The 13838-nt window shown below is 37.7% G+C and overlaps 1 protein-coding gene across 1 annotated transcript in view; it reads right to left on the bottom strand.

Annotated features, from left to right (window-relative positions):
* POT1 (protection of telomeres 1) overlaps positions 1-13605 on the bottom strand; it is a 59855-nt gene extending 46250 nt beyond the window's left edge. Inside the window, exons 1-6 of the mRNA XM_054399523.1 lie at positions 13578-13605; positions 10504-10637; positions 7075-7147; positions 4728-4828; positions 2483-2500; positions 475-585 (exon numbers count right to left, since the gene is read on the bottom strand). Coding sequence (XP_054255498.1) covers positions 475-585; positions 2483-2500; positions 4728-4828; positions 7075-7147; positions 10504-10626 — 426 coding nt within the window. The 5' untranslated portion in view covers positions 10627-10637; positions 13578-13605. The remainder of the gene's footprint in view (positions 1-474; positions 586-2482; positions 2501-4727; positions 4829-7074; positions 7148-10503; positions 10638-13577) is intronic.
* Positions 13606-13838: the final 233 nt, after the last annotated feature.

The raw sequence follows: 13838 nt of genomic DNA, 5'->3' as shown, positions 1-13838 counted from the left end.
TATCAGACAACAGTTGCACAGATAAAAGTTCAAATCTTGACACTGGCACACATTTATTTTATTAAGTCCCCTTTATATGTGATTTTGTGTTTAAGTTTTCATAATTATTTCTAAAGGTGTCTAAAACTTATGGATAGGCTTAAAGGAATCACCATATAGTACAATGCATTATTGTTCTTCAGTGAAAGTGCCCTTTCCTTTTCACTGACTACAGAATGAAGTTTGTAGCACTGTCAGTGAGAGTTCAGTTCAATGCTATCATCCTTCTCTTTAATAGAAGCAGACAATTACAGCGATAAAAAAAATGCAACACTTTCTTACCAGATGCCCATAACTATTGGGATAACTTCCATAAGAAATATTAGAAATACCCCACTGAAAGTGTCCAACAAACGTTTTGAAACCTTAGTTTCGTTCCACATCCGAACCATCCTCCCCCACCTACAGGCAAGAAAGTGTTGGGTACCCACGTACATAAACAGCTGATCCAGCATCTTCAGACACCTCCAGATGGCAATCGTGCCTACCATCCTCTGCCGCTGTAGGCGATTTTACCAATTTAAATCCTGCAACTGCAAAGTTGTCCTGTGGGGACAGGGTGATAAACAGACAATTACACAGCTGTATCACATACCCTATTTTAAGAATGTGTGATGTGATATTTCACCCTAAAGCATTAAAACATTCAAGATTCCAAGATTCAGAACAAATTCTAAATACTGCCTTTAATTTTCTGTGTTTAGTTCTTCTACCCATGGAATGAATATTTTCAACCAATGCCAGTAATTCCACTAAAATTGTCACATTCTTGATGCTACTGAGTGCTCCCTTTGACAAGGACCAGAGGAAAGAGTCACACTGAATAAAGCAAAATAAACAATCCCTTTTGAATATAACGAAGGTCAACTCCTTTCCAGGTAAGCTTAACTAAGCTAGAAAAGGAATCACAAATCAGAGCCGCAGTGACAAAACACTCATTCTCAGATCTTACTGAGTTACAGATGCACTTTGAAGACACTCTCCTTGTAGGTATTTTCTGGTTTGGTTTGATTGACATTTTCCAGTTTCTTCCGTATGGGTCAAATAGGTAGGTTCACTCAATAGGTATGCTTCTGGTATCACAAGAGACATTACAAACTTCTCTTGGCATCACTCTTGAGATTCTGGCACAGGAAGCATTTGCAACTGCACTTTCACTTTGTTATGAGTTTCTCGGAGACCACAAAGAAGTGGATGACATAAGGGGTAAACAATTTAAGTCCCTGCAAGCAGCTCACATATTTAGTAGCAACCTTACCAACTAAAAAACTAGAAACAGAAAATAGATTTAGACCAAACAAAAGCAATGGTGGGAAGCTCCTTCAGAGCCAGCTCCTTTGGTACCAGAACTGTATAGCAGGGCTCTAACAGTGTGATCCATTCCAATAAATCTATTAAACTCAGAAACCTATTTCTATTTGACCTTTTACCAAAAGCAATTCCATAGCTTTTACCAAATTACTTTTGTTCATGTGTTTTTTTGATTATAACAAATACAAGATTTTTCTGATTAAAGTTGACAGATTTAGCCAAATATGGGACTATGATTGCTCTTTTTTTGCCATTTCAGCAATCTGACAATGTTACTCTAAACGGTTTAGATCCAAAATCTTCATGTTTTGTGCAAGAAAAAGAAAGGCTGCTAGCTTAAGTGACAGTGACATATTTAGCTATTACAGGATTTGAAAAGAAAAAAAAAAACAAACTCAAAAAACAACCAAACAAAAAACTTGCAAAAAACATAAGTTTCATCACAGATTAATACACAACAAAATGTGCTGTAAATAGGACCACAATGTATACCCTGCCTAAAAGATAATATTTAAGTCACCTAAATGTAAGCCCTAGTCAGAGATAAGTTTAAGTCAAAATGGCTCAAAATAATTAGACAACTCAATATTCCTTGCACTTGGCATACACCATCCTGTTATCATACATTAAAGTTGTTTGATTTTTTCCAGATACAAACACAACCTTCAGGAAACTTTGCTATTTTGCAGAAACCAGGTGTAAGCATGTGTCTTTCCTTTTACTGTTGCTGATGCTAAACATGGTGTTCCTTCAACAATGGAATCAACCTTCATCTAAAAGTCTATCTCTTGCTATATATTATTCCCATTTCAGCATTTTATTAGATTGCAGACTGCACAAGATTCTGGGACTTGGTTGCTGAGTCAGGATTAGAGCTCTGTACAGCTGACTTGACTTGTCTCATTCTCCTGTGTCAGAAGGAACTTCAAATTTATACAGACTCAAGCTTTTACATGGGCTCACAGTAAATGGAAATGTTTGTGAATAATATTACATCACTGATTATTACTCCCATGTAATATGCAACGCATAACATGACATTCAGAAAACACCTGTGAAAGGATGTGCAAATTCAAAAAGGAAAAAAAAAAAATCACTAATCTCAAAAGCTAGTTTTACAGGTAGAAAGAACAGGTATATGCTCAGGTTTGTTAACTGTGAGACAGTGTTACAAGCCTTGGTAAGGTCAAGGTAGACCACATCCACTGGTCTCCCTGCATCTACCCACTCAGTTACGACATCACAGAATGCTATCAGATTAGTCAATCATGATTTCCCCTTGGTAAATCCATGCTGACTACTCTTGATCATCATCTTCTCTTCCAAGTGCCTAGAGATGACCTCCAGAAAGAGCCGCTCCATCATTTTTCCAGGGATGGAGGTGAGGCTAACTGGTCTGTACTTTCCTGGAACCTCCTTGCCCTTTTTGAAGACTGGAGTGACATTGGCTTTCCTCCAGTCCTCAGACACCTCTCCTGTTACCACAATTTTGCAAAAATGATGGACAGTGTTAAGAGTAACAACATCAGCCAGTTCTCTCAACTCTCTTGGGTGCATCTCCTGAGGGCCCATGGACTCATGAATATTCAGTTTATGTAACTGATCCTTGACCCAGTCTTCACTGACCAGTGGAGAGTTTACCCTCCTCCAGGCATTCTCTCCTTCATCCAGGAAGTGGATTTTTTTCTTTAACAAAATACTTTTTTATACTCATTTGAACACGCAGTCATCATGTCACCTGCTGTTTGAGGACTGTCTACATGATAAAAGCAATAATTAAACATTCAGTTCCTTCTCTCATCTATACATATTCATCAAACTCTTATTAATGTAGTCAGATAAACAATGTTGAAAACAGAGATTCCAGGGTTTTCAGTATCTGAATATTTATGAATACACAATTGTAAAAAACTGTAAAGATTACTATACATTATCAAAGTGCCTCAGCTGTAACTATGTGTAATTCTTGAAATTAGCAGCTTTAGTCCCATATATCTCATGAACTGATGCATGCATCCTTTAAGCTGATACAACTCAGAGCAAGATGAAACAAACAGAAAGATGACTCTTAAGAAATATTAAAGGTTAAATAAAAATATTTTTTTTAAATAAAAAAATACAGGAATCAATCAGAAGTCATTATTTAATCTCAGGCAGAATTGCATAAAAAGAATATGCACATCCCATAAATTCAAAGCAACTTGGACTTCAAGTATTAATTTAATGTCATGTCCTAAGGTCTGCTATAATTTTACCCTTTTTCTACACATACAGATCATCAGAGTACAGGTGTACTAATCCAACTGAAGTTCTCCATATTTGAGAAAGCCTTTAACTTTTGTGCATAACAAATATATCTAAAAACATAAGAATGGAGCCGTATTTCAACACTAAAATTTCCATCATTTTGATGGAGAAAGACTTTTTAGCAAAGCCAGCAGTGACAGAACACAGGGCGATGGTTTTAATTGAAAGAGGGTAGGTATAAAACGGACACAAGGAAGAAATTCTTTATGTGGGTGGTAATGAGACACTAGAACATGCTGCTCAAAGAAGCTGTGGATGTCCCATAGTTGAGAGTGTTCAGTTAGGCTGGATGGGATTTTTGAGCAAGCTGATGTAGTGTCAGATGGGACCTGTCCATGGCAGTAAGTTGGAAATAGACGATTTTTAAAGGTCTTTTCCAGCCTGAATCACGCTATGATTTAGTGTGAGTTTGTAGTACAAATGAAAAAGCCCTAAGATGAGGCAATAATGTATTGCACATGAATTAATTTAAAATATGACTAAATATTGAAATGTCAGCAATCTGTCAGGGAATCTAACAAAAATATTAAGATGATGTAGTTTTTTTCAGCTGTTTTCCTTCCTTAGTTGTAACACTCTGCCTCATGAAATCAGACTGACTTGCCAATGTCCTTTAGCCTGGAGCTAATAAAACTGAGCTTGTATCTCTGAAGAATAAAGGAAATAAAACTGATAAAGAAAATTGTATGTGTAGTTTTGAAATAATTCTTTCCTCCTAAAAAATATATAGTATAAATGTCTTTTAGAATTAAAATTATTTAAAATATACCTTATTAAATGGCAATACACACTGAAATTACAAACAAAAATGGATGACTTCTCTATCATCCATATTATTGATCCTTTACTTGCTAGGTAAAAAGCACTGGCAAAATGAATTGTTTTATTTCAATATCATTGTTAAAAAGAATTTACACAAACAAATACTTTTCATTTTTTTCTAGTTCTTATTGATAGATTTGAACTCATCAAATAGAGTATTTGTAGTTTTGGTGATAGTTATAAAAAGACATGATAAGAATTAAACATACATTTGTAGAAATCAGCATCTAAAATAGGAATAAATAAATAAATGTTACCTCACGGTGTAGAACTTTTGAACAATCCTCTGCCATTTTTCCATACATTAAAACATTGATGCTGTTGATCCGTGAACATGAGTTACTCAAATCTAGAAGGGAAAAATCAAAGCGATTCCAGTTACCATAAATTCTCCAAAACAAAACAGCATTTTCATTGTCTTGATCTTAATGATGGTGATGACAGTGATGAGTGTTTATGGATAAAAAACAGGAAGGCCAACAAGGCAGATAGTGTGGTGGGAATCTGTTATAGACCACCCAACCAGAATTAAAAGACAGTAAAATATTCTTTAGGCATCTGGGAGAAGTCTCATGATTGCTGGCCTAGAGGTTCCTAGAGTGTGTGGAGGGTAACTTCCTGACACAGGTGGTATGAGAGCCAACTAGCAAAGGTACCCTGCTGAACCTGCTGTTTGTGAACAGGGCGTGTGGGTGATGTAGTGATTTGGGACTATCTTAGGCACAATGATCACAAAATGATAAAGAGTTCTCAGTTGCTGGAGAAGAGAAGGGTCAGCAGAACTGCCACCTTGGACTTCCAGCAGGCAGACTTTGGCCTGTTTTGGAGACTGGCTGATAAAGTCCTTTGGGAGGCAGTCCTGAGGAGCCAAGAAGTCCAGCACGGCTGAACACTATTCAAGAGGGAAATCTTAAAGGTGCAGGAAAAGGCCATCCCCATGTGCTGAAAGACAAGTTGGCAGGCAAGAAGACCAGCCAAGCTACATAGAGACATTCAGTTGAAACTCAGGGTAAAAAAGGAGTCTGGGATCTTTGAAAGATGGCACAGGCCAATCACAACTACAAAGTTGTCATGAGGCTACACAGAAAAAAATTAGGAGGGCCAAAGCCCAACCAGAAATTACTCTGGTTTCAGCTGTTAAAGGCAGTAAGAAAAGCTTCTACAAATACAGTAGCAACAAAAGGAGGATTCAGGAAAATTTCTGCCCTTTGTTGGATGCAGAGGGGAACAGTAGTCGAGGATGAGGAAAAGGCTGAGGTACTCCATACCTTCTTTGCCTCAATCTTTAGTAGCAAGACCATTGTTTGATGGATACCCAGCCCCCCGAGCTGGAAGATAGGGATGGGGAGCAGAATGAATATACTATCCAGTCACATTTTATGTTTTAACACAGATCATATTGTAAAACTACATAAACTGTAGCCATCCCAAGAAACACGTGTTCACCTTCCAGGAAAACTGAAGCAATTTTATTGTTCCGAGCAAACATTTTTTGAGGCTGTGGAGAAAGGGCAGAAACTCTAGGTCCCTCTGAACAGTTATGTGAAATCACCAAGGCTCAAGGAAGTTTTTTATCTCTTTGGAAATTGTGAAGCCAACATCAAAAGTGACCCAGGTCCCATCAGCTTTGTTCACCTCTGCGAACACCAGTCACAAGCAGTATCAGCAGATAGGATCTGCATAACCCAGCTGACTGTTGGATCATAGAATCGGGAAGGTTCAAAGGGAACAAATCATGATTCTCTAACCAGTGCAAGGAAAGGGAAGGAAATGGAAAATTCCTTGAATCCAACAGACTGCTAATGACATCTTCCTCCTTCCTGCCTTGAGGGGGTGATGAGCTTCACACTTAAGAAGGGACATATTAATTTTTTAGTATCATTTATTACATGATGAACAACTTAATTATTTTGATGTATGAATCATAGAATCAACCAAGTTGGAAGAGACCTCTAAGATCATCCAGTCCAACCAATCACCCAGTCCTAAGCAATCAACTAGACCATGGCACTAAGTGCCTCATTCAGTCTTCTCTTGAACGTCTCCGTGATGGTGACTCCACCACCTCCCTGGGCGTTCCAATAGGCAATCACCCTCTGTGTGAAGAAGTGTCTACTGACATTGAAATACCTGAATAATCAATTGAAATTTCATTTCTAACTGCTTAAACAGAGTTAAATACAAATATTTTGCTTCTAATCAACATACTGACCTATCGTAAATGAGCACTTACATAGTATAAATAATGTATATTATCTGGTAGCTATTAAATATTTTTCTTAGTCCTTCTTTATGATAAGCAGTTTAAAAATACACTACTAAACCTGTACACATAGCTAATGCATTTCCAGGAAAGTATTTTGAAGGATTCTGCAACAAGAAGTCTACTGAAACACAGTTTGTAATATGTCCACTAACATACACGGCATAAATTTAAAAAACTTTTTGTAGAGAAAGTGCACTTTAAAAGAGCACTTTAAATAACATTTTACTGTACCCTAGAGAGACAAGTATTAGTGACGTAATAGCATGTCCAAAAAGTGTGAAGATGCTCAACAAAAAAAAAAAAATTAAATCTACACTTAAATGTAGTACCTTGTAGAACAACCTTGAAAAAGTCTGTCCCATCTGCAAGTTTCGTTAATGGGTAGGAAAGTGTAACTATTCCCTAGAAAGTAAAAAAAGGAAAATAAATATTGTGAACTAAGAGTACACGCCTCTAAGTTACTGAAACACTGGTAACAGCTGAAACATCTGTAAGCTTAAAAAAGGTAGAACTGTATTCTTTAAAAAAATAAAAACTGCTGAAGACATCATTGAAAAGCAGTATTCTTGGGATATAATGAAGTAAATATTACATGTCAATACTACTTAGAAGATACTGACTAGATCATAAGCTTACACTAAATAATGAAACAGCAGCTAAAAAAGGACCTCATCAGCTGCAATTGCAGTTATAGCACAAAATCTGAAAGGCAGCTAAAGAGGTAGAGTGATAAAAATCTTAAAAGACACGGTAATTTTTCCAAAGGTAAAGGATTACAACATAAATATCACAACAAAATCATAGTCAAGAGATAAAAAGATGTATATGAAGATAAATAGTAATTTGCGGAAAAAGAAATCTGTACATCTGGGAAGACAGTATTACAAAGTTTTGAGTATGTAGTGACCTATTAATTTGTCAATAATACAAGCAATCTAAAAGATTTAAAGGTTCTATTAATTATGTAAAAATACTCTATATTGAATTTTAAGTTACAAATAAGCAAAAAATCACAAACCCATGACTTCACTGATGTTAATTTCTCTTTGGAATGAACATGTTTTGTTAGAAATATGGTAACTCATCAAAAAAGGTTCTCCTTCAACCATAGTAAAAGTCAAATGCATTCTTTCACAGTATGACAGACAAAGCACTGTATCCTTCTCAAGGGTAACAACATAGAAATAGTTTTAATAATATAAAACACAAAAATTTGAAAACAGACTTTAGCTTAAGGAGAGGTACACAAACAGCACATAAATAAAAAGTTTCTTCTAAAGAGACAGCAGAGGTATTCTATGCATAAATGCACAAAAACAACATTAAGAGACTAGTCAGGTAAATCATAACCGTTTTACAGTACATGCATTCAGTGCAAAGCTTGACTTAAATATTAGTAACACTTATTAAACCTTTCTGAATCTCACGACTTAATGGGAAGGTCTCCCTGACAGGTGTATCTGACCCTGCCCTCTATGCAGTAAACAATCAAGTGTAACATGCCATCAAATCTTGCTAAACCAACATTAACTATTTCATATCAGTATATTGTTGCTTCTCTCTTACAAGTTGAAGTGCATGTTGCGGATACCACGACAGCTCCAAACTTCAACAAAACCAGCCTTAGCAAGACCTCCTCAAATTCAATCTTCCTCTACAAATCCTGCACTGATTACAGAACCCATAGACAAACTTCTTCCAAACCCCATTCTATATACTACACCTACCCTAAACCAATGTGCAATTCTTCTAGTGAATCTATCTCCTTCATGCTGCAGCTTCACTCCTGTCTGCTCCAAAAACTGATTTGGCAGCTGATTTACAGATTTGGTTCAGCATTGCCACAGTAAAATTTGGAAGATGATTAAATTAGTGGGAGATGGCATCAATTTCAGTTGATGGACATCATGACTGAGGATGCATGCACATTGCTTACACTGTGTTCCCACAAATATAAGTTAAAATTTGTTCAGAGGAATGACAGAAAACAACAAAAAAAAACATTTCAGAAGAATGAAAGGACTGAGACACACAAGCCAAGCAGAAGCATTCTGGATGGTACTTGCTGCTTTTTTCCAGAACACATTTCATAAAAATCTGTCTCTTCCCTTCCTCCCTCTGCAAAGAACCTGATCCCCATTTTGGCAGATCTAGAGCGACAATGTGCTGTGCCACCCCTCAGATAACCTAACATCAGTGAATTTTAAGGTTCGCTTCAAGCTTAGCCTGCAGAACTGGATTTTCCTACATATGTAATGGTGCATTAGCACTAGCCTTATCTGCTCTCCACTTGCACTGTTTTTACGCCAAGCTGTTTTAGTCACCTACTAATCCATGTCAGCCACAGCATGAAGTTCTCTTAACACAAAGCAAAAGCTTGAGAGAGTCTACATGCTTTCTCTTTCAGCCATCAGCAATAACACAGCATGTATGCTTTACATCAGTCTGGTAATAATTGCTCTGCTTTCCTAATGAAAACCTTTATTTTGGCAGAAACATTTTCTGATTTATAATCCATTTTGGTATGCTTCACTATTTCTTCTGTGAACAAAGGAAAATCCATGTGAGGGATGCTTACAGACATAGCTCTTAAAAGCAGGAAGGCCTATATTCCCTGCAGGTGAATGGGACAGAAAACTACACCCTATGGAATAAAAGCCCTGTTTACTAGCAGCATTGGTTATTGATGTTTCCATTTGTTCTTTGACAAGACCTTAGGGAAGCTGAATCACTCTAATCAAATCACCTCCTGTCACACCACTGCTGCCTACTTCCAAAAAAGGCAGTTTTGCTCTCCTTCACTTTACCTAACTGCACTATTCCTGGCAATCTCTGACACCATAATGAACCAGGACAGAGTGACTGCAGCAGCAAACTACCCTCTCCACATCAATATGGACAGTGTTCTGCCAGTTTATTTTTCATGAATGGACTCAATCACAGACCCAGTTAAGCACCAGAGCTGGAACAGAGAATACACAGCTGGGGAAGAAAAATGCTTTTTGATACAGAAAATCAGTAGGCCAGTTCAGCTTGTATTTTTTTAAAGAATTTTCAAGAATTAAGCATCAGAGATTATTAAAAAAGGATTTTCAGAACAATTCACCAAAAAATTAAGCAGGCTAGAAAACCCTTAAGAACTAAGACTGCATTTTATAGACTATACTTGTGTTAGAGATGAAAAAAATATTTCTGCATTTTGCCAGTACACTAGAGCTGTACTTCCAAACTGAAATGTATGCGGGACTATTGTAAAGCATAAAAGCATACTTGGTAATGATAAGAAAAATAATTGTATCTTGATGCAGGCAATTGCTACAGAGCCATATTTTCATGAAACTGGGTATTGCATTGCTTCATACAAGAAAGGAAAACTGCTTTAGAAGTTAGTCTGAAATCTGACCTTTTAACAGGATGATGGTGCATATTACTATTTTTTCCAAATAAATAACCACTGAATTTCCCCCAACCCATCCATTTTCAGCTCAGACCTCTGCATATTGTTTTTAAATGGGTCCACACATTTTAGACTAAGAAAATATCTTGTAATGATTAAATCTAACAATGTAAAAGGAAGAGCAGAACTGTGAACCAGTGAAGTCAATACTAACATGCAACAAAGTAGAATGAGGTCATAATTTTGCGATGTTTTAAGATACGCAACAGATGCACAGAGACACAGATACAGCAAGTCAGCAGGTGAGTTGGAATACAAAGATTTCACACCACAAGCCAAAATTCTTTTATTGATAAGTTACCTGAAAGTATTTGTTGGTATAATCAACACCTTCTCGCAAATTATTCAAATTCTCCTTCTGAATATGGCTTGGTAGTGACGTCTCAGCTACTCCATTAACCATCTTCAGCAACAGAACAGGCATAGCTGTTTTCTCTAAACAAAAATGAGAGGCTCCTGAAGGTAATTATCTTGTTCAAATCAAGAGTTAATAGAAATTGCAATTTATTCAGAAGTGGAGTATTTATCTATCTAGTTCATAATAAGAAAGTTTACTTATACAAGACTAAAAATCATAGAGGCATTGTCCTCATCTCTTAATAACAAGAATGGCAGGAAGAGACAAAGATTTGCTCATTAATAGTGTATTACTTCATATATGTAAAGGGTAATGTAAACTATGTAAGTATTTTATGTACAGAATGGGTTTCTATATTCAGCTGTTTCCTTGTAAGACAATTTGCATTTCAATATCCTTCTCCTTCATAACAAGATGCTAGAAAGACATAATAAAAGACATAATAATATGCACAAAACTCAACAGCAATGTTTATCTGCTTTTGACCAGTTTAGTTTTCAATTTTTTTTTTTTTTTTTTTTTTTTTTGGGGGGTGGGGCAGAGGGAGTAGGGGAGAGAGAAGAAGGAAGGGCCACAACACATTAATCAAGGGTGAAGTGTCAACATCTATGACAGTTTTCCGTCCAGCCATAACCTCACATGGGAGATGCTAGAAGTATTGGACAGGAGTTCTATCTTCTCTATCTTCTGTCTGTGCCATTGTGGTGGGCTGTCCTCACTAGAGTATTTCAAGCCTCTAGTGAAAAGAGCAATTAGAAGTCTTACAAAGCTTTTCAGTTCATACTAGCAGACTGAGAATGTGAACAAGTCCACCTACAAACAGTCAACTTCAAAGTTAATCAGCAATATTGATCTTCATCCAGCAGCACTATAATGAGCTAGGGAGACGTACAACATAATGGATTAACACTTTTTTTTTTTCTCTGTTATGGTACTTGAGCAATTAAATAGATTTTTCTGAGTATTTCTTCCCTGCAAAGATGTGTAACAGTAAGATGCATTTTGTTACAATTCAAACGTCATTGTTAAAGACAGGAACCGAGGTTTACAAACTCATCTCTCTTTGATGACTATCTACAAACTCTACAGCTCTCTTGCTTTAATTTAAAAGGAGCCTTTGCCATTTAGTTCAAATATTCTACATGTGCCTTCAAATGTACACAGCAAAATTTCCAAAGAGGAGCCATATTTAAGCTGAGGCAGTGGAATCCACTCATATTAATTACTTTTATTGTATACTCTTACAGTTGAGGATGTTTACATAAATAACATTCAAGCTGAAAACAATATTATTGTTTTTTTTTTCAGATCTTCTGTAAATAATAAACTATAGTCAAGTATCTTAAATTCTAACCTCTGAAACTACCAGGTTCCTGTACACTGAAATTAAAGAAACAAAAAATATGAGTGTGTCTAGCTCTAAGAGCTATAAAAGCAAATTTCAAATACAAACTGATATAGCACTGGCTTCCTGAATCAACATGAAGATATTTTTAGTGCTTTCCTTGGTGTCCACAACTCTCCTGAATGGCAGCAGCTAAGGGAAAATAAGTTTGGTAAGTATCATTGTTCTTCTCAAAAGGCTGACTTGGTAACACTGACAAGGATCATTTCAACCCAGTCTGATGCTCAAAAAGTCTGTAAGGGGCTAAAGAGAGCTATTTACAATGACGGGTGGTGAAAAAAAAAAAACAAGAAAGGTAGGCAGACCATGAGACATTCCCTGGAACAGGACTGACACACAACATGCACACAGAGTATAATGGCAGTAAACAGAAACATCTTTTGTCTTCCAGAAGAAAAAGTGACAAAAAGGTGGGCAGAAAGTGAACAAAAAACTTACTTTTAACAAGCAAAGAATTATATGAAAGGACATGTATTTTACGAGAAGCCAGAATTAACACCTTAGAAGAGAACAGGATATGTATCACTTGCTTAAATAACTGAAATATGAACACTGAGGAATGGCTATGGGTTGAACTTTCATGTGCTCCTCTACCCTATCCTTGATTTTCTACCTGCTGATTTTCTAGACCTCAAATTTCTGACAGTGGAACAACATACTACAACCCACTAGTTCTGTCTGAATTGCCTACAGAATATTAACATGCATTCCAAAACCATGAAAATCATCTTAAACTACAGTACAACAGAAAACGATTCAGTTCACACAGAAAGCAAAATAATTAGCATTTCCTTTTAGGTGCAGCACACCCTAGATACAAGCTTCAAGAGCCTGGTAACTTCAGTGTTCAAGTATACACCCAAAGTCTTATGTACTTATAGAATCAAACAGTGGCTCTATGTGAGTTTTAAAGGTTTTAATTTTTGAGCTTCACACTGCCAAATAAGGTGGTATGAAGAACCTGACAATCTGATATCGTGAAGAAGAGGCCATAATCAAATGGTACTAGAAAAAAAGGGATTCTTATACTGCATTTATCTCAACAATATTTAGAAAACAGCTACCTACTGCAAAACAGACCTCGGGAAAATATGGCTAGAAAACAGATCCATCCTGAACTCTAATAACTTCAGAGTCAATTCAGCAATTGCAAAAAGCTCTGATCTTTAAAACCAAGAGCTTGGATGTATTAGCATAGGCATATTAGCAACAAAGTCTTTTTTTCCAGTGTACTCAGTTCCAACACAGAAATGAGGGAAAAAAAAAAAAAAAGACAAGGAAGGCCTTATAATCCCTAAAAGCAGTGCTTGTCAAAGCAAGGACTCGATCAGAGGCCGTGTGCAGGGTACCTCAGGAAGAGAAGGATGGTGAGAGGCAACTGCAGGTCTCACGGTGAAAGCAAAGCCTAGTAAAGTGCCAGGACGGCACAAAGCAACGGCACAGACCCTGCCCCGCCGGGACGGTGGCAGCCCAGAGGCCAGGTAGAGACGGCGGTGTCTCCGGACTGCTGGACCTAGACACCCGTCTTCCACAGCTAAGGAGCCCGCCCATTCCCCTCAACCCTACGGAAGGTACAAAAGGTCGCGGAGGGAGGCCGTAGGCCTACCGGTACCTGTCTCCGAGCGCGATGCAAACACCACCCGCGGCCAACCCCACTTCCTCTCGCGCGGTGCGCCTGCCGCGCCGCCTCCCCTGCCCCCAGCGTGCCCCCGCGGTCCGCGCACGCGCACCAGCGGCGCCGGCCACCTATCCCGCCCTGCCGAGCGAGCATGCGCACTGAGGAGAACGAGGAGGGCGCTTTTCCCGCCGGCCCATGAGAGTGGGGCTGGAGAGAGGCGGAGTGGGCAGTGCTGGCGGAGGGGTCAGTGGCAGC

This window comes from Indicator indicator, chromosome 3 (assembly GCF_027791375.1).
Source record: "Indicator indicator isolate 239-I01 chromosome 3, UM_Iind_1.1, whole genome shotgun sequence".
NCBI classification, from domain to species: domain Eukaryota; kingdom Metazoa; phylum Chordata; class Aves; order Piciformes; family Indicatoridae; genus Indicator; species Indicator indicator.
This window is presented reverse-complemented; position numbering and strand designations above follow the sequence as displayed.